At 39.0% G+C, this 20,741-nt stretch overlaps 1 protein-coding gene across 1 annotated transcript in view; it reads right to left on the reverse strand.

The window, feature by feature from the left end:
- Positions 1 to 2,161: 2,161 nt before the first annotated feature.
- The window catches only part of LOC122550751 (mitochondrial intermediate peptidase-like), a 156,126-nt gene continuing 137,546 nt past the window's right edge, over positions 2,162 to 20,741 (reverse strand). Inside the window, exon 19 of the mRNA XM_043691957.1 lies at positions 2,162 to 2,427. Coding sequence (XP_043547892.1) covers positions 2,330 to 2,427 — 98 coding nt within the window. The 3' untranslated portion in view covers positions 2,162 to 2,329. The remainder of the gene's footprint in view (positions 2,428 to 20,741) is intronic.

Raw genomic sequence — 20,741 nt, forward strand, 5'->3', positions numbered from 1 at the left:
ATCGCTGACTGACTTCCAGCCTTCAGTCTGCTTCTTTGATTACAGTACTCACACAGTTGTTGGAGTTGTTTCTTACCAATGGTAATCCCCAGGATGTCACTTTGGCACTTCTGGCTGAAGATGGTTGCAAATACTTCAGTCTTTTGTGCTAATTTCAGAGATCCCTCATTGAAGATAGGATATTTGTATCACTTCCTGCTCCAGTTAGCTGCATATTTGTTACTTACCATTCACAACATGATGTGGCATAATCTACAAAATAAACAAAGGCAAGACTTATACAATTAAAAGTAGGATATTGGGTAGTTATGCCAAAATGCAATACCTCACATTTATCCAAAGTAAATTCCATCTGGCACTCCACAGTCCATTGACGCGATTGATCAGGATCTCTCTGCAATCTTAGAAAACCTTCCTCGCTGCCTACTATACCACCAATTTTGGTGTCGTCCGCAAACTTACCAACCATGCCTTCTATATTCTCATCCAAATCATTTATATAAAGGACAAACAAAAGTGACCTCAATACTGATCCCTCTGGAAACCCTGGACAAGCGGTCAGTCTGAAAAACAACCCTCCACCCTCACTCTCTGTCTCCTGCCATTAAGCCAATTTTGCATTCAAACAGCAAGCTCACCCTGAATCCCATGTGATCTAACTTTAACATCTAGTCTACCATGCAGAACCTTGCCAAACTCTTTATTAAAGTCCAAGTAGACAATGTCTGCCCTCATCAACCTTCTTGATTACTTCCTTGAAAAAATTAATCAAGTTTGTGAGACACTATTTCCCTCACATAAAACCATGCTGACTATCCAAATTCTATCTTTCAGAATCACTTCGAACAACTTACCCACCACTGAAGTCAGACTCATGGATCTATAGTTCCCAGGCTTATCCTTACATTCTTTCTTAAATAAAGGCACATGTTAGCCGCTCTCCAGTCATTCGGCACCTCACCCATATTTATAAATGGAACAAATATTTCTGCAAGAGGCCCCACAAAGTTCTGGGCTACACTAGATCAGGTCCCTGAGACTTATCTACCTGTATATTTTCTAAGATCTCCAGTACTTTTTCTTCTGTAATTCAAATTGTTTTCAAAACATCAACATTATTCAAGGACGTGGTAGTCAGGAGCATCTAACTGAAGGGAGAGATGGAATGCAACAGAGAAGTGCAGGAAGGGAAGGGCTAAGTAACTCAATACACAATCTTGAACTATCCAGAGAATCATAGGATTGAAATTAATGTTTTTGCTCAGGAGAAAACAGTATGACCAGCCTATGTGCTGTACCAGTTTCTAACTTCCCACATAGACAGGATGGTTAAGAAGGCATTTAACATGCTGAGAACTAGAGTGCATAGATCTAGGGTGAGAGGGGAAAGATATAAAAGAGACCTACCAGGGTAAGTTTTTCATGCAGAGGGTGATACATATATCGAATGAGCTGCCAGAGGAAGTGGTGGAGGCTGGTTCGATTGCAACATTTAAAAGGCATCTGGATGGGTATATGAATAGGAAGGGTTTGGATAGATATGGGCCGGGTGCTGACAAGTGGGACTAGATTGGGTTGGGTATCTGGCCAGCATGGAAGTGTTGGATTGGAGGGTCTGTTTCCGTGCTGTACGTCTCTATGACTCTATGAGATAACTCTTCAAAACTGTAATTGATTTACAGAGAAAAATGTTTCTAGAGTGTTTTAAACAATTTCACTATTAGGGAGAAGTTAACAATGTGGAATGCCTAAGCTGTAAGGTGGAGGAGAAGATTAGTAGGGGCTAGTTTAGATTCAGAGATAGATAAACAATGAATCAGAAGATCAGTTTGCTTCTCTTTTGATATAAATGGAAAACTGACTTTGAGACACAATTGTATTCACCTCAGTGGCTTATGATAACAGAAATCCTTGGCATTTTTATGGATAATGTATGATGTGCAAAGAGCCGTCCCATATTTAAAAACATTACAGTAAGTAAAAAATATAATAGGAACGAAGCGATCCCAACTTTACTGATGTGAATAGACAAACCTAGTCTGTAAAAGGTAATAACACATCTCTGCATAGAATGCAAGTTTCTCCTGATTCAACAAGTAAAACATAGAAACATTAAAAACACTCTTTGTCCTTTTACTTCAATAAAAATGAGAAAATGTTTAAAAAGTAACATTGTACTTTAATGAAAATTACAAGTTAAATAGGTTCCAATCACTACAAAATATTAATGACATTGAAATTATGTCGATAAATCACAATATATACACACATACAGTATTATGTCCTGAATGTTGATGCAATTCAAACATTTTGCAGACTTATGTATCAATTACTCAGAGTCTACCAAGTATGTTTCAAAGTTTAAATCCAGATCTGCCACTAAGGCATCAACAAAGTCATCCATTGTAGGTTTCTTCTGAAGCATATCTGCAAATAAAAGATTAAAATTACATTGTACCCAACATTGTTCACAATGCCTAGCTATTAAAATCTCTAATAAATTATTTCCTTTGCGGATCAACTTCAGTTGTACTCTGTTCTGTTTCTCAAGTGCAATTTCATCTCTGATAATTTTCTGTAAGCATTAAACTATTGTCCCTTCTGGTGCATAGTTCATTTGACATTATCAAGACCTAGTTTCATTGAAGAAAAGTGTGATTTTTTAAACTTGAAATTAGCAAAATAGTACCTTTTTATGATCTGAGAAAATTAAATTCTACTAATTGTCAAACTTTTTATAAAATCCATGTTCCCATAGAACTAAGTGAAAAAAAAAATTCAGTGTACATTTTGTTCACTTTAAAGTGGGTGAGTGGGAATGGGAAGTATTATCCAGAGACCTATTGTAAAACAAACACTTCTCTAAACCCACGTTTTGTCTACAACACTTCTAAAAAGAGTACTAGGAAGGTTGTGTAAACAAGCCTGTCCAACTATGCATTTACATTGCTTGCACTGCCAAAAGGTCAATATGGTTAGGTTACACTATCAGCGCCTTATTTCTTAGTTTGCATTGAGTGAGTTATTAAACAGGAAATATCAATGACAGGTTTATCATATGCTAAGAAAGGACAAACAGCACAATTTTGAACTATTCATTTTCTACTTTATATGAGACATAAGAGGAAACAATTAGAAAACATATCAAATACTTATTATCAGCAGTCAAGTTCATCATTGTTTCCCCGAAAACCTTTTGATACTGTTCTGGTATAGACTGATTCCTTTTCAAAAAAGAATGCCCATAATGTCAATGGAGAGAAAACCACAGGATAAGATTTCACGTTTTAAAGATTTATATAGTGACAAACCAACTGAAATCAACTAATCCCAACATTAATTAGCAAGAGAATGAATTTCAAGTAAAAAAATCTATATTTCAATCTAAATAGTCGAAACAATTGTAGTCATAAGCACTTGTATTACTTCCCAAAAAAAATGGGACTGCATGCAAACTCAAGACTTTCTAACAAGTACACTAAATCTGGAGAAACTCAGCAGGTCTGGCAGCCTCTGTGCAGAGAGGAACATGGTTAATATTTGAGCCTACTACGATTCTTCATCAGAACTGCTGAGTTTTGATCTGATCAGTTGGTTGTGGGATTACCATAAGATCTTAAGATGTAGGCCATTCATACATAGGAGCAGAAGCAGGCCATTCGGCCCATCAAGTCTACTCTGCCATTCAATTAGGTCATGGTTGATCCGATAATCCTCAACACCACTTTCCTGCCTTTTCCCAATAATCCTTTAATCCCCTTAATTGATTAAAAATATCTATCTCTCTGTGCTGAATAATAAGGTTAAAGAAATGAGGTAAACACTTTTACATGCTGTACATTGAGGTTTATAGTTGTCGGGAAGGTCACCAACAGTCAAACAGTGCTTTCCATGCATGTGGCAATTAGCTGAAAACCACAAATACCTTGCACATGATAGCATCAGGAAGGGAAAACCAGTCATGAGTCATGGAGCATGCAATTCACCATGTGGCTATAGGGCAGGCTTACACCCAACCTGAGCAGCCTGACAAGAGCTCAAAGCATAGTGACACTCTCCAGACGTCTTTTAAATATGGCACCCTGAAGGTGAAGCCTTGGAAGATCCTACCTGACTGCCCATAATATTTGCCATTTTACCATTGCATGAAATCCACTAACTTATCATATTATGTCTGTCTAATACATTTGTTCTGCACGCCTTTACATCTCATTTCTGCATTGCCTATTATTCATACAGACATTATTCAATGCTTACAGCAGGCACATTGGCATTCATGCATTGTTCCCATTAAAAGTGTTGGACATTGCACCTATGTAGCATTTTAGAGACAAAAAGATCTTGCTTACAAACAAGAGACTGATTATAATGAACCAAGTGCAAATGCTGCCAGGCACTACTGCACATCTGTTTGGTTTTGCTTCTACAGGAGGTAAGATACTCAGCAAAATGAATACAAAATGCTATGTTCAGGTTCAATCCCTAAGGGGTTCTTCACTTTAATCATTCCAAGTATTGTGTGGCAACAGTCACTTTCACTAGATGATAATTTCAATCTCCTACCAAAATGATCACTTTCAAACTCCAAGAGAAGGGAAAATGATATGTACCCATGGAGGTATTTAAATACAATATATTATAATGGTGTGAATAGGTTATTACCCAATATAGCTGGGACTCTAATACATATATATATTATAGTGACATTTCTCTAAATGACTTCAGTGAAAGTGACAAATGAGTAGTCGGAGGCAGCCTGATATAGGCAGCTATCCACAATATGTACAAATGGTCTGGACATGACTTAATAAGTAACATATATGTGCTTTTACTTTTCTAAAAGCCATATACAACACAATTTCTGCTCGAGATATGGGACAAGAAAAACCTTATCAATTTTTAGAAAAGGTTATGAAGTGTGGGTACATTGCTAAGCCCTAATTGAAAAGTATTAGGTTGGAGAAAAATGTAATGGGCAGATTCAAATCCTGCAAAGCTGGTGGGAACAGATGGCACTCTCACCCTAATATCCTACCAGTTAATGATAGATTCCAACACCACTGGATAGCTCCTTCACCAATGTTAGCTGGAAATGATAGCTGGGCAGAGGCAGGAGATGAAGTTTGGGCAAACCTGGTCATATATCTGCATGTTGCCAATGTCTCATGGCTGGAGGCAGATTCAGAGGTCTAAGCAGCACAGTCCTGGTTCCTTTAAGAATTATCTTTAAATTTACTTCAATCTTCAATGACTTTGTTGGTTTCCCAACAACTTTAATCGACACTGTACTCAAGTGTCAGTTAAAATGCAGCCAGGATCCCATATATATCAAACACTAACTGAGGCCTCCGTCAGAATCCAGTGGGATCCTTGTTTGCCATCAAAACCACAGGTCGACAGAAACAATGGAAAGTACTTCTGGTTAAATACTCTCCAACCTCTTTTACAATGATCAAGGAAAATCAACATTTTAAGTTTTGTTAAAATAAATTCTTACTTCCGCAAAAATCCTAGGCAGAGATTACAATATTGTAATTGAACAGATTAATGGTGAAAATAATTCCAGACTACAATAGGTAGCTTCAGTCCTGACTTTTCATTAGAAATATCTTAGTAAAATAAAGGTAAACTCACTACAGTCTACATATTATAGGACTGCTTTCTCATTAGAGAGAGATGACTGGTAGTGGTTTATCCTCAGGTCACCGTACCTTAGGTGAGGCAACAGGTTTAGAAGCTGGAAATGTGTTGCTGGAAAAGTGCAGCAGGTCAGGCAGCATCCAGGGAACAGGAGAATCGAGGTTTCGGGCATAAGCCCTTCTTCAGGAATCAACAGGTTTAGAAGGACAGTCCTTCAGAGTAATTGCAGCTGGTGTGGGAACTGAACCCACATTGTTGGAGTCATTTTGCATTGTAAACTAGCCAAACCGTAATATCGACGTTTCATCAGGATGAAGGGCTTTTGCCCGAAACATCGATTTTCCTGCTCCTCTTATTTTGTCTGACCTGCTGTGCCTTTCCAGCACCACTCTAATCTTAACTCTAATCTCCAGCATCTGCAGTACCCACCTCCACCAAACTGTAATATTGCCCTAGTCTTACCAGACCATAGGGCTAGCCTCTCATTAGAGAAAGACTGGGGAAGAAAGAGAGAGAGATTGTGGGGCAAGAGAGAGAAAGAGATTATGGGGCGAGAAAGAGAGACAGACATAGAGTGTGTGTGTGTGTCTGTGTGTGTGAGAGAGTGTGAGTGTGAGAGAGTGAGTGTGAGAGAGAGAGAGAGAGAGACCCGAGGGTTAGGTGAGGGCCAAGGTCTTTCGTGATTACCTCAGCTGGTTAACCAACATCTTGGAGTTGTTCTGTATTATAAGCCAGCCATTCAGCCCACTGAACTAAACGGACCTCACTTGAAGAAATATGATCAGGTGATTAAAAAAATCAGTACTAACCTTGGCTCAAGTAACTAAACTTATTTTCAAAGAAACTTGGTATTGGTCTTCAAAATAATGAAAAATAATCAGTAAGATCATATTAAGGAAATAAACTTAACTTGAACATTTACTACCCTCTGGATCACCAATTAACTGGTGGAGGATGCCATTGACAGTCCGATCATCCAGTTCTTGCTGAACAATTACCTGCTCACTGATGCTCAGTTTGAGTTCTGCCAATGTCACTCCGTTTCTGACCTCATTGCAGTCTATCCACCATTTACAAGGCACAAGTGAGGAGTGCAATAGAATACTCATCAATTACCTGGACGAGTCCAGCTCCAACAATACTCAAGCAGCTTGACACCATCCAGAACAAAACAGCCTGTTGACAGGCACATTCACAAACGTTCACTCCCTCCACCATAGATGATCAGTAGCAGCAGTGTGTACTATCTACAAGAAACTATCTACAAGAAGCCATCTACTGCAGAAATTCACCAAGGCTCCATAGAGAGCATCTTCCAAACCCAAAACCACTCCTATTTAGGAGGACAGGAGCAGATTTATGAGAACATATCGCCTACAAGTTATTTTGCAAGCTACTCACCATTCTGACTTGGAATTATCTCATTTTTCTTCAGTGTCGTTGGGACAAAATCCTGGAATTCCTCGCTATGGCATTGTGGGTCTACTGACAGCAAATAGACTACAACAGTTCAAGAAGGCAGCTCACTGCCACCTTTTCAATGGCATTTAGAGATGAACAATAAATACTGGCCCAGTCAGTGACACCCATGTCTCATTAATAAATAAAAAACTGTAGAACTCCCAGCAAACCTGAAGACATATTTTAAACCACTACCACTTAAAAATTGCTTGATATAACAAATTGTTGAGAACTAAGAGAATTGTTGAGAAACTGAGAAACCCCAAATGAATAGTTCAGTTCAAATAACCACCTCCCATAGCAAATTACAGGTGGAATGAAGCAGGCAGACATAAAATGTTTTATCCATATTTCCAAGTCAGTCTATTATATTTAGACCTGTGAATCAAGCAAACCAGATTGAAAAATCCACAGCTGACTGCCTGATGTCTTCAATAAAAACCAAAAGAACTGCAGATGCTGTAAATCAGAGACAAAAATAGAAACTGCTGGAAAAGCTCAGCAGTTTTGGCAGCATATGTGGAGAGAAATCAGAGTTAACGTTTTGTGTCAAGTGACCCTTCCTCAGAATTGCCTGAAGTCTACCTTCAAGACCAATCGATATTGAAACTTTGATGATTATACAGGTTATCTTATACAAGCATGGCAGGATGTTTTACAACATTATTGATGCTGCATAAATGCAAATTGTTGTTGTACAGTTACCAGTCATATCAACAAGGTTCAGCATAATTATGGAGGTTCATTCATTTCAGAGGTTAAACAATTGTTTAATCTGTAATGTCAATACTTTGAATAGTTACCATCATGCACTCAAAATTAATTTCATCCCTATTTTGGATGCATCTGAATGGAATCTTTCATTGCCCAATACAGAAAACCTAATGCCATTTCATGAAAATAAAGCTTTATAATGATGTGGTTTGTCAGTGGTCAACTTTTGAAGTGATTAGTTTGCATTTGTAGAACTTGCCAGCATCATAATATTGTGCTTCCTCTTCTCTAACCACAACTAATCGAGTACCTCAAACACAGCAGGAAAGCCTTTCAAGTTATAGGAGTTTGTTAGCAATTATGCTGCTCCAGAAGTGAAACAGTTTCCATAATATGTTATTTCAACCAGACACCGTAATTGTTCAAATGTTTCTTTTTTTTTCCCAGTGAATTCTAAAGCAGCTTTTGGAGTAACTGATCCAACATAGCAATTACATAAATTGGGACTTCTGTGGCTCATTTTGAATTACATCTTTATTAGATCAGAGTCTAGATTCTCATAGCAAGATAGACTCACCCTTGCCCGGAGCTACTGTGCAGCTAACTTTCTCCTCTTTGAAGCGCAGCACTCAACCCTATTAAATAGTGAACCATTTACGTTTAAACTCACTATAGCTTCCAGTTTACCATTTATATGAAAAAACACCAGATATTACAAGTAATAGATGCACAGTAACTATGTTGGCTCTTCCAACATCAAACTGGATGCAAAGCACATATTCAATACCAGTAATTGCACTTGGCACAGAAAGTAGCAGACAACTATCTTTGCATTAAGTCATAGTTCAGACAATGTAAATCAAAAAAAGATTTCTTTTAAAATGAGTCTGTGACTGTGGGTGTAAAAATAAAACTGCTTCTGCAACCTTCAATTCAAATCTTTACCACTACTTTTGTGTTCCTTATTAAAAATTTCTGAAGTGTCGTTAAAGAAGAAATTATCTTTCTGTGCCTGCCTAGCCAAACGCTGCAATTCCAAAGAGAAGATTGGATCAACCAAAAATGTCACAAGAGTAACATTCATACGCAAGTATTATAAAACCTATTGCACCCGGGAAAGCAAAGCTCGTGGTCAATCATAAACTAGGATATGGATCAGCAACTGCGTAAAAGGAAGAAAGAAGACAGTCATAAGGAGAACTAGGCCACCTGGGTTGTATGTAGTGAACTGGGGATCAAAGCTTAAATCCCTCTTATATTTGCTACACACAAACAAACCAGTTTGCAGTTAGAATGCTCTTGCAAGCTGGGAGAAATTGCAGACTCAGAGGAGGCAGCTAAAATCCTGTAAGAAGATCTTGATCAGACATGCATTTGAGATTTACAAATTATTAACATGGTCCAAATCTTCTGGTCAGTACCGGAGGCAGAATCTGACACTGATCAGACAAAAATACTGCCCTTTACCTAGGATTGAAAAGGCCCTGAATGTGAAACATGATGCAGAAGATTGCAGCAATCCGCGGCAAAAGCAGCAAAGAGAGTCACTGCAGAAGCCATGCTCCACGTTTACAGCACTAGGTGGCATATTAAATTAAATATTAAATGATCCCAATACTTTTCAATGTGTTAGTGTACGTGAATGGATGATAAGTGATATAATGGAGGATGACCAGGTGATGCTGGAAGTGGGTTGGAGAAGGCGGAAAGAAATTGGTAGATCAAAGGGTATGGAATACATCAATGAAAATGATTGATGAGAGTACTCAGGAATGTTACTCAGGAGACAGATTATAATTTTTTCCATCTCAAATTTTCTAACTATCCAGGTAAGCATTTCAGACTATTTGATTCAGTAAGCGTAAAGTGAGAGGAGATACTGAAGAAACTGCCATCATTGAAAGTAGATAAATCAGCAGGAAAAGATAGATGGTATCCAAGGCTATTAAAGGGGGAATGAACAGATATTCCAAGGATTGTTTTCCAATCTTCTCTAGATAAAGGCAAGATACCAGAGGACTGGTAGCCCACAAACATGATTACCTGGTTTAAAAAGGTGAGAGGGATAGAGCAAACAATTACAGGCTGGTCAGTCTGACTTTGATAGTGGATAAATGATTAGAATTAATTCTGAGTGCCAGGACAAACTGTTGCTTAGAAAGGCATAGATTAATCAGGAAGGATAGTGAACATGGGTTTGGTAATGTCATGCCTGAATGGAATAGCACATTAGAAATCATGCCCCACTATTCCTGGAAACAAAGGTTAAAAATGTTATCAAAATACACAAAGACACTGATTTTGGGAAGAGAAGAAACTGAGGAAACTATTCTAATGGGACCAGTCTTCAGGATTCTTTTGTTTCCCCAAGTTCTTTAGTTCTCCGAACTTGTCCTTCAGATTCTTTCAATTCTTCCCAGGAGGGCAGAATGACGGGCTCACAAATTATAGCCTTTGACTTAGTGGTTAAAAGCAATCACTGATGGGAGAAAACTACTGGCTTTCTTTAATTATACATATTTTTTAACTAATGAGAGATATGAACATTACCTCCCCTTTTGGAGATCCAAGGATTTCTCACTGTATCGTTCATACCCATGAGCTGATCAGCTACCCAGAAACCAATCAGACAGCTGCTGACAGGCTGATGACCTATGGTATCCACAACTAGACATAATTCCATAAACCAATCAGCTACTTGTTGGCAACCAAATTTCTCACTATGTATACACACCCTGTTGGAGTGCTGTCTATTTACACTGCTTGCAAAGCAACAGAGTAAACAGGACTCGCAATGAGTTTCAAAACCTTGCTCTTAAAAGTGTAGCAAATCATTTCTTAGTCCTTTGTTGTAAAATGGTCCTTTTTCAAATTCAGTCTTCAAACATAAAAAAGTTTAAAAAGATGCAATTGTTACATTAAGGGAAATCATGCACGACTAAGTTATTTGAAATAACAAAGAAGACTGATGAAGGTAGTGCAATGAGTATTGTCTACTTGGATTTTCAAAAGGCATTTGACAAGGTTCTAAACAGCAGACTGGTCAGAAAACTAAAAGCCTGTAGGAAACAGAGAATGTAGTTAGTTGGATCCAATAATGGCTGAGCAACCAGAAACAAAGGGATGATGCAAGTTTTTGTGAATGAAAATTGGTTTCCAATGGTATTGCACAGTGCTCAGTGCTCAGTTCCTTGCTTAATGTCTTTTATTAATGATTTGGACTTAAATGTGGGTTGTATGATTGGGAAATTTCCAGATGGCACAAAAATTAATGGTGTAGTTAATACTGAAGAGGTCAGCTGTCAATGCCAGAATGCTATCAATGGTTTTTTTTGAGGAAATGGAAAAGTGGTAAAAGAAATTCATTCTGGAGAAATGCAAGGTAATGCATTTGGAAAGGGCAAACAAAGCAAGGAAATATACAATAAATGGGAGGATACTGAGATGGATACAGAAAGTGGGGATCCTTAGAGTGCACGTCCATCAGCCCTTGAAAGAGACAGGGGAGGTAAATGATTTCCTTTATTGGACAAGATTTAGAATACAAAAGCAGGGATGTAATGTTAGAACTGTATAAAATGCTCGTTAGGCCACAGTTGGAATACGATATGTAGTTCTGGTCACTGAATTACAGGAAGGACATAATTGGTCTGGCAAGAGTACAGAGGAGATTTATAAGAATGTTGCCGAGCTTGAAAACTGCAACTATGAGGAATGGCTGGATAAACTCCTTAGAACAGAAGAAACTGAGGAATGACTTCATTGAGGTATATAAAATAATGAATGGATTGGATAGAGAGGACAGAAAAGATCTGTTTTGTTAGCAGGGAGATCAATTACCATGGATAAAGACTTAAGAATTGCAACATTAAAAAGACATCTGGATGGGTATATGAGTAGAAGGGATTTGGAGGGATATGGGCCAGATGCTTGCAAGTGGGTCTAGATTAGGTTGGGATATCTGGTCAGCATGGACGAGTGTGACCGAAGGGTCTGTTTCCGTGCTGTGACTCTATGACTCTATGATAGGTAGAAAAGATTTCAGGGAATACAAAGAAAAGGGTTTCACCCAGCGTGTTTGGAATTTGCAACCTGATTTGGCGGACAGACATAGAATTCCTCAAAGTTCCAAACAAATGTGAAGTGATGCATTTTGGAAGTTCAAATACAGGTTGAAATTATACAGTGAATGGCAGAACACTTAGGAGAATTGATATGCAAAGGGTTATGTGTGTGTGCAGGTTCACAGGTCACTGAAGGTGGCAGCACAGGTAGATAAGGTAGTGATAAAAGACCTAGGTCATGTTTGCCTTCATTGGAAGGGGCATTGTGTATAAGGATAAACTAGCTATGCTGCAGCTTTATATAACTTTAGTTAGGTCACACTTGAAATATTGCTTAGAGTTCTGGTCACCACACTACCAGAAGGAAGTAGATGCTTCGGAGAGGGTACAGAAAAGGTTTACCAGCATGTTGCCTGATATAGGGGATTTTAGCAATGTAGAAAGATTGGATAGACTGGGCTTGTCCCTAGAACGCAGGAGGTTGAGGGGTGACCTGATAGAAGTTTATAAAGATTGTGAATAGCACAGAGAGAGTGGAATGTATGAGGCTTTTTTGCAGGGTCGCGGTGTCAATTACTAAGATACACAGTTTCAAGGTGTGGTGGTGGTGAGGGTTAGGGGGGGATAGTTAAAAGAGATGTGCAAGGCAAGTTTTTCACCTAAAAGGTGATGAATGCCTGGTACGCACTGCTAGAGGTGGTGATGGAAGCAGACACAATAGCAGCATTCAAAAAGCACCTGGACGAACACATGAATAGGAAGAGAGTAGGGGGATATGGATCCTGCAAATGAAGACAGTTTTAGTATGGAAGGACAAAATATGTCAGTCCAGGCTTGGAGGGCCAAAAGACCTGATCCTGTGCTATATTGTCCTTTGTGAAAAAAACTGAAAGAATTTTGGATGCTGGAAATCAGAAACAAAAACATAAATTGCTTGAAAAGCTCAGCAGGTCTGGCAGCATCTGTGGAGAGAAAGCAGAGTTAATATTTCAGATCCAGTGACTCTTCTTCAGTTCTGAATGCTAAAACCTGAAGAGTAATGGACTACCTGTATATGCTGGAAAATTGGGATGGAAGACTAGGTTTTTTTTAATCTCTGGCTGGGCTGAATGATCTCTTGTTGTGCTATAACGTGTTGATGGTTCTATGGTTTGTTCAACAAATTCTTTGGATGGTCCCAAGGAGCAGGGGAATGACAATCGGAAATTCAAACTTCCTTGACAACTCCCTTGAAATCAGTGTATAGTGAACTCTGCAGGGTCATCCCAAATGCTGGTTCACAATGATGAGATGTAATTTGTCAGCTAATGCGGCAATTTGGGGCAATGCTGAGGGAATTCTCCACTATCAAAGGTTCTGCTTTTTTTTGTACAGTGTATTAAATCAAGGTCTGAATATTCGAGTGTTTGGAATGGACTTCAGAGATTTCACTAAAGACAAGGAGTTTATCTAGATACGCTGACCATAGCTAACATTCCTCTTCTTAACATCATACTAAAATTTTCAATAATCTAATTCCTGTTTGTGCAATTTTATGAACGTGAGATTCTTTAAAATGGCTTTTTTAAATGTTCTCTTTTCATTTAAGATAAAACAGAGTCTTGGGCCATGTGAACTCCTAATAACGTTTGACTGACAATAGCCCATTTAGTCTAATTGCTATGGGGACAGAAGCCCAAATTAGACTCCATTGTAGCTAAAGAAAAAGGCAGCTAGTAGAATCACTTTTTCAGAGAACATAGAACATAGAACATTAGAGCACAGTACAGAACCTTTGGCCCTCGATGTTGCGCCGACCTGTGGACCCAAGCTGAAACTCATCTAACCTACATTATTCCATTCTCGTCCATATGTCTATCCAATTACCTTTTAAATGCCCTTAAAGTTGGCGAGTCTACTACTGTTGCAGCAGTGCGTTCCATGCCCCTACTACTCTCTGTGTAAAGAAACTATCTCTGACATCTGACAATATCTATCACCCCTCAATTTAAAGCTACGTCCCCTTGTACTAGCCATCGCCATCCGAGGAAAGAGGCTCTCACTGTCCAGCCTATCTAACCCTCTGATTATCTTATGTGTCTCTATTAAGTCGCCTCTAAACCTTCTTCTCTCTAATGAAAACAGCCTCAAGTTCCTCAGCCTTTCCTCGTAAGACCTTCTCTCCGTACTAGGCAACATCCCAGTAAATTCCCTCTGAACCCTTCCCAAAGCTTTCACATGCTTCTTATAATGCGGTGACCAGAACTATATGCAATACTCCAGGTGCGGCCGCATCAGAGTTTTGTATAGCTGCAGCATGATCTAATGTTTCCAAAACTCAATCCCTCTACCAATAAAAGCTAACACACCATATGTCTTCTTAACAACCCTTTCAACCTGGGTGGCAACTTTCAAGGATCTATGTACCTGGACACTGAGTACTCTCTGCTCATCTACACTACCAAGAATCCTACCATTAGCCCAATACTCAACATTCCTGTTACTCCTTCCAAAGTGAATCACCTCACACCTTTCTGCATTAAACTCCATTTGCCACCTCTCAGCCCAGCTCTGCAGTTTATCTATATCTCTCTATAACCTACAACATTTGTCACTATCCACAACTCTACTGACCTTACTGTCATCTGCAAATTTACTAACCCATCCTTCTTTGCCCTCATTCAAGTCATTCATTTAAATGACAAACAGCAGTGGACCCAAAACAGATCCTTGCAATACCCTAGAAGTAACTAAACTCCAGGATAAATATTTTCAATCAACCACCACCCTCTATCTTCTCTCAGCTAGCCAATTTCCAAACCGCTAAATCACCCTCAATCCCATGCCTCCGTACTTTGTGCAATAGCCTACTGTGGGGAACTTTATCAAACGCCTTACCGAAATCCATATACACCACATCAACCACTTTATCCTCTTCAACCTGTTTGGTCACCTTCTCAAAGAACTCAATAAAGTTTGTGAGGCATGACCTACTCTTTGCAAAACCATGTTGACTACCCCGAATCAACTTATTCTTCTCTAGATAATACAAATCATATCTCCTATAACCCTTTCCAACACTTTACTCACAACCGAAGGAAGGCTCACAGGTCTATAATTTCCTGTGTTGTCTCTACTCCCCTTCTTGAACAAGGCAACAACATTTGGAATCCTCCAGTCTTCTGGCACTATTCCTGTAGATAATGACGACATAAAAGATCAAAGCCAAAGGCTCGGCAATATCTTCACTGGCTTCCCCAGAGAATCTTAGAAAAATCCCATCTGGCCCAGAGACTTATCTATTTTTACACTTCCCAGAATTGCTAACACCTCCTCCTTATGCACCTCAATCCCATCTAGTCTAATAGCCTTTATCTTAGTATTCTTGTAGACATCGAACAAAACCAAAGAGTGAAAGTCTCATGCAAGGTTGAGGGGGGAAAATAGCAATGAGAAACTTTCTGGTAGAGAGCTTGTTCTCTATTCAAAGAGACTAAATTTGTGAAAACTTAAGGACAGTCACAGATTTGTCTTGCCATGGCTAGGAGAAAGTGTTGCCAACTTGGGCCTTGCTGTTGCAAGTGAGTTTGGGGATTCTCAGAAGACTGAAGGAAACTGCTTTTGAAACTGGATGTTATTACAGAGCTAGACAGGAAAAAGTTAGCTTGATAGAAATTGGAACTGACTTTGGATAATGTTTACAGGTGCATGCTGTGTAGGATTTTCAATCCTGTTGGCAAGTTAAGAAGGGATTGCTTTTCTGTATTTTAGTGCAATAGTTATCTACTAAATGGTGTTTGGCCAATGTTGCTTTAGTGTGTTAGTTATAACAATATGCCTAAAATGTGATCATTTGAGTTGATCATTTGGAGCCTTTTAAAAAAAGGTGTCAAAGAGAATCGTAGTATAGATCTTATGTGAAATTAATATTGTATTTCTAAATTTATATGTGAAGTCTTATAAGAGATTTCTGGAGATGTGCTAACATGCTAAATTAGTACAGATGTTTCAGTCTTTGAATGCAGATGAAGTACGATTTTGAGAAGATTTGTAGCTGAGATTGGTGATAAGTATGTAAGTTAGCTCGCTGAGTGCAAGGTTTGTTTTCAGATGTTTTGTCACCATACTAGGTAACATCATCAGTGAGAGTGTCCTGTGAAACGCTGGTGGTATGTCCTGCCTCTCTCTTTATAGGTCTCAGTTTCTTAAGGTGGGTGATGTCATTTCCGATTCTTTATTTCAAGGGAAGCTAGATAGGATCTAAATCGATGTGTTTATTGACGGAGTTCTGGTTAGAATGCCTTGCCTGTAAGAATTCTCGTGTGTGTCTTTGTTTCGCCTGTCCTAGGATGTGGGTGTACAGATGAAGTACTTTTATAAATTGCTTCAGGATGGAAAGAAGGGCTAAATAAGGACTTAAGGATTAATTTGGTCTCTTATTCACATTGATTCAGGCCATAAATGATTTTGTCACCTGATCTAAAGGATCATTACCGTGTAGTAAACATTTACAAAGGAATTTTACAGGTATAATTTTTAAAGTGTATATTTTTGACAGAAACAACTAGAAAGTTGTAGGGCTTATATCTTTCAATACAATTAATAAATTGAACATTACTGTGTTGATCATATGATCATATGAAGCAAGTTAAATAGGGCTTTTTACTGAAGAATACAATTTTTTTGAAATCATTTGTCTTAACCCAGTCATTTATTTGGGAACCCAATACAAAGATTTTGAACAAAAACAGCAATTGCTGGAAAACTGAGTTGGTCTGGCAGCATCTGAAGAGAAATCAGAGTTAACGCTTCTGGTCCAGTGACTCTTTCTCAGAATGGATAGCTAGGAGCCCAAAGAGAGAGAAGAACAGTTGGACAGAGGAGTGGATAATGATCTGGCTAGGAGAGTGAATAGCTGTTAATGGAGACTTGATGTGGAGGTGCCAGCGTTGCCAACTGGTTGGACAGGTCAAAAATCATACTACACCAGGTTATAGTCCAACAGGTTTATTTGAAAACACTAGCTTTTGGAGCACTGTTCCTTCATCAGGTGTTAGTGAGAGAGGAAGACCTTAGACACAGAATTTATAAGGAAAAGATCAAAGGGTTATACAACTCATGCGAACAAATTGAACACACCTAAGATAGCTCTTAAATCTTTAATTAGTTAGAATAGAGATGCAGGCTTTGACTGATTAATATGCAAATCCCAAAATTTCTTTCAAGTCATTGCCCTAAGTCAGCCCCCTGACTGACTCACTGCAGCAAGCCTGCCACTTCAACACATCAGCCTGTTCCCTGGCCAATATGTCTGTCTCAGGCTTGCTGCAGTGCTCCAGTGAATCTCAGCAGAAGCCGGAAGAACAAGATCTAATTTTTCATTTGGGGACCCTGCAGCTTTCTGGACTCAATATCAAGTTCAATAACTTTAGGGCTTGAACTCTCCTGTATCCTAGCCTCCACCCCCACACACCAGGGGTCTTATCACATAGTCTGCCTTTACACACAACCCATTGTTAGCCACTAACAGTCTCCATTATCAGTTATTCAGCCTCCTAGCCAGATAATTATTCACTCCTTTGTCTGTCCAACTATTTTTCTCTCTCTTTGGGTTCTATCCCCACCTATTGCTTACTCCTCACCTCTCCTCCTACCCTATTTTTGCATAAAAACTGATATTTTCCTAGCTACCATCTGTTCTGAGATAGGGTAACCTGACCTAAAACATTAACTCTGATTTCTTTCACAGATATTGCCAGACCTGCTGAGCTTTTCTAGCAATTTTTCTTTTTGCTTGTGAGTAACAACTTTTGCAATTTTTCCAGTGATATTTAGCAAATATTTTAAAGTCTATTATAAATGATAACATACTAATTTGGACTGATATTCCATTCTAATTGGTAGTAAGTTTAGTTGTTTTAAAAAAGGGTGTAGGCCAGTTAGCTTAACATCTGTACTCAGGAAAATGCTGGAGGCTATCATTAAAGAAGAAATAGTGAGACCTCTGGGTGGAAAGAGTTCCATCAGGCTGACGCAGCATGGATTCAGGAAGGGAAGGTCCTGTTTGACAAACTTACTGGAGTTCTTTGAGGATGTAACAAGCACGGTGGATGAAGGGGAACAGATGGATGTTATATAATTGGATTTCCAGAAGGCATTTGATAAGGTGCCGCATAAAAGACTCATCCATAAGATAAGAATGCATGGAGTTGTGGGGAATGTACTAGCATGGATAGAGGACTGGTTAATAAGTAGAAAGCAGAGAGTTGGGATAAATGGTCTTTCTCTAGTTGTAGATCAGTGGTGAGCAGGGTGCTACAGGGGTCGGTGTTGGGCCCGCAACTGGTCATGATATATGTGAAGTTGGATGAGGAGACCAAGAGTAATGTACCCAAGTTTGCTGATGACACTACATTGAGTGGAAAGGCAAACTGTGCAGAGGATATGAAGGGTCTGCAGAGAGATTTAGATAAGTTAAGTGATTGGGCAGGTATCTGGCAGATGCAGTACAATATTCATAAGTGTGAGGATATCCACTTTGCAAGTGAAAATAGGTCAGAATATTATTTAAATGGCGAAAGTTTGCAGCATGCTGTCATGCAGAGACATATAGGACTGCTTGTACATGATTCGCTAAAAGTTGACTTGCAGGTGCAATAGGTAATCAGGAAGGCAAATTGAATATTGGCTTTCATTGCTCCAGGGATTGGATTCAAGAGCAGGGAGATTCTACTGCAATTGTACAAGGTGTTGGTGAGGCCGCACTTGGAGCATTGTGGCAGTTCTGGTCTCCTTACTCGAGGAAGGATATACTGGCTTTGGAGGTCGTGCAGAGGTGGTGCACCAGGTTGATTCCGGAAATGAGGGATCTACCCTGTGAGGAGAGATTGAGCCAGCTGGGTCTGTACTTGCTAGAATTTAGAAGAATGAGAGGGGATTTTATAGAAACATATAAAATTATGAAAGGAATGGATAATATAGAGGCAGGTAAGTTGTTTCCGCTGGTGGATAAGGCTAGGACTTGGGGACATGGCCTCAAGGTTAGAGAGAATGGGTTTAGGACAGAAATGAGGAAGAACTGATTTTCCCAGAAAGTAGTGAATCAATGGGATTCTCTGCCCAGGGAAGCAGTAGAGGCAGCTTCATTAAATATATTCCAGACACAGTTGGATGGGTTTTTGCATGTAGCGGAATTAAGGATTATGGGGATAATGCAGGTAGGAGGAACTCAGATGATGGATAGATCAGCCATGATCTTAATGAATGGTGGAGCAGGTTCGATGGGCCAAATGGCCTACTCCTGCTTCTATTGCTATGAAATTGCTTGAATCGGTTATAATTAAACTGACGAACTTATCCCAGCTGATTAAGTGCATAAATGCCATGTATCAAAATACAAATAGTTAAAATACAAATGTTAAAATTTAAAAACCATGAACTATGCATGAATACAGAACTCCTGGAGATTGAAGCTGGGAGATGCATATAAGGATAACGAAGCAAGTGACAGTGGAATTTGAAGAGGTACTACAATAATCTTTCAATCTACCTTAGCCTCAGTGGTGGTGCCAGACAACTGGGAATTACAAATGTAATGTCCTTGTTCAAAAAAAGTGGTTGTAAAGTCAAGTCCATCAATTACAGAAAAGTCACAGTTTAACTTCAGTGATGGAGGACTGACATGAAACTACTATTCAGGATAGAATTAACAGATAGTGTTGTTGATGTGTGTACACAGATTTCTAAGGAAACACTATAAACTACATGGAAAGATACTGACAAGTTGGTGAAATGGGCAGATAAATGGCAGATGAAATTCAGTGCAAAGAAGTCTGAAGTATTGAAAAGAACATGGAGATACAGTAAAACAAAAGGTGCTATTTTAAAGGGTGTGTAGGAACAGAGAGACCTGGGTGTATGCCTGCATAAGGCACTAAGAGCGAAAGGACAATTATAGTGAGCAGTTGATAAAGCATTCAGTATCAAAGGCTTTAGGTACGGGGTATTATGCATCAAGGAGGCTATGTTGAAGCTGTAGATACTGTTTAGACTTCAGCTAGATTATTGTGAATAGTTCTAGATGCCACAGTTCAGAAGGATGGGAACACACTGGAGAGCATGCAGGATAGGTTTATGAGAAACTTCAGGCATGAAGACTGATTGAAGAAATTGAGAGGAGAGATTTAATAGACTTTTTCTAAAAGCATGTGTTGGTTGAACAAAGTAGATGGGAGAAACTGTTCCCTCTAAATGACGGAGAACAGGAGAACACAGATATAAGATAATTTGCAAAAGAAGCAAACAATGTCAGGAAGAAACTTTTTTTTTACATAGCAAGTAGTTTAGGTCTGGAATGCACTGCCTGAAAATGTGGTGGAAACATGCTCAACTAAGTTAATCAAGATAGCCTTAGATGATTATCTAAACAGAAACAATATTCCAGGTTGTAGGGAAAAGGCAAGAGAATGGCATTATGTCTTAGAACTTGTTCACAGAGCCGGTGTAGATACAAAGGGCCAAATAGTAACTATAGGCCAGTGAGTCTCACTTCTGTTGTGGGCAAAGTCTTAGAGAGAATTGTAAGGGATAGGATTTATGAACATCTGGAGAGGAATAATGTGATCAAGGATAGTCAGCATGGTTTTGTGAAGGGCAGGTCGTGCATCACAAACCTTATTGAATTCTTTGAGAAGATGACTAAGGAGGTGGACGAGGGGAAAGCGGTATATGTGGTGTATATGGATTTTAGTAAGGCGTTTGATAAGATTCCCCATGGTAGACTACTGCAAAAAATACAGAGGTATGGCATTGAGGGTGAGTTGGAGGTTTGGATTAAGAGTTGGCTGGCTGGAAGAAGACAGAGGATAGTAGTTGATGGCAAAG

This window comes from Chiloscyllium plagiosum, chromosome 6 (assembly GCF_004010195.1).
Source record: "Chiloscyllium plagiosum isolate BGI_BamShark_2017 chromosome 6, ASM401019v2, whole genome shotgun sequence".
Classification (NCBI taxonomy): domain Eukaryota; kingdom Metazoa; phylum Chordata; class Chondrichthyes; order Orectolobiformes; family Hemiscylliidae; genus Chiloscyllium; species Chiloscyllium plagiosum.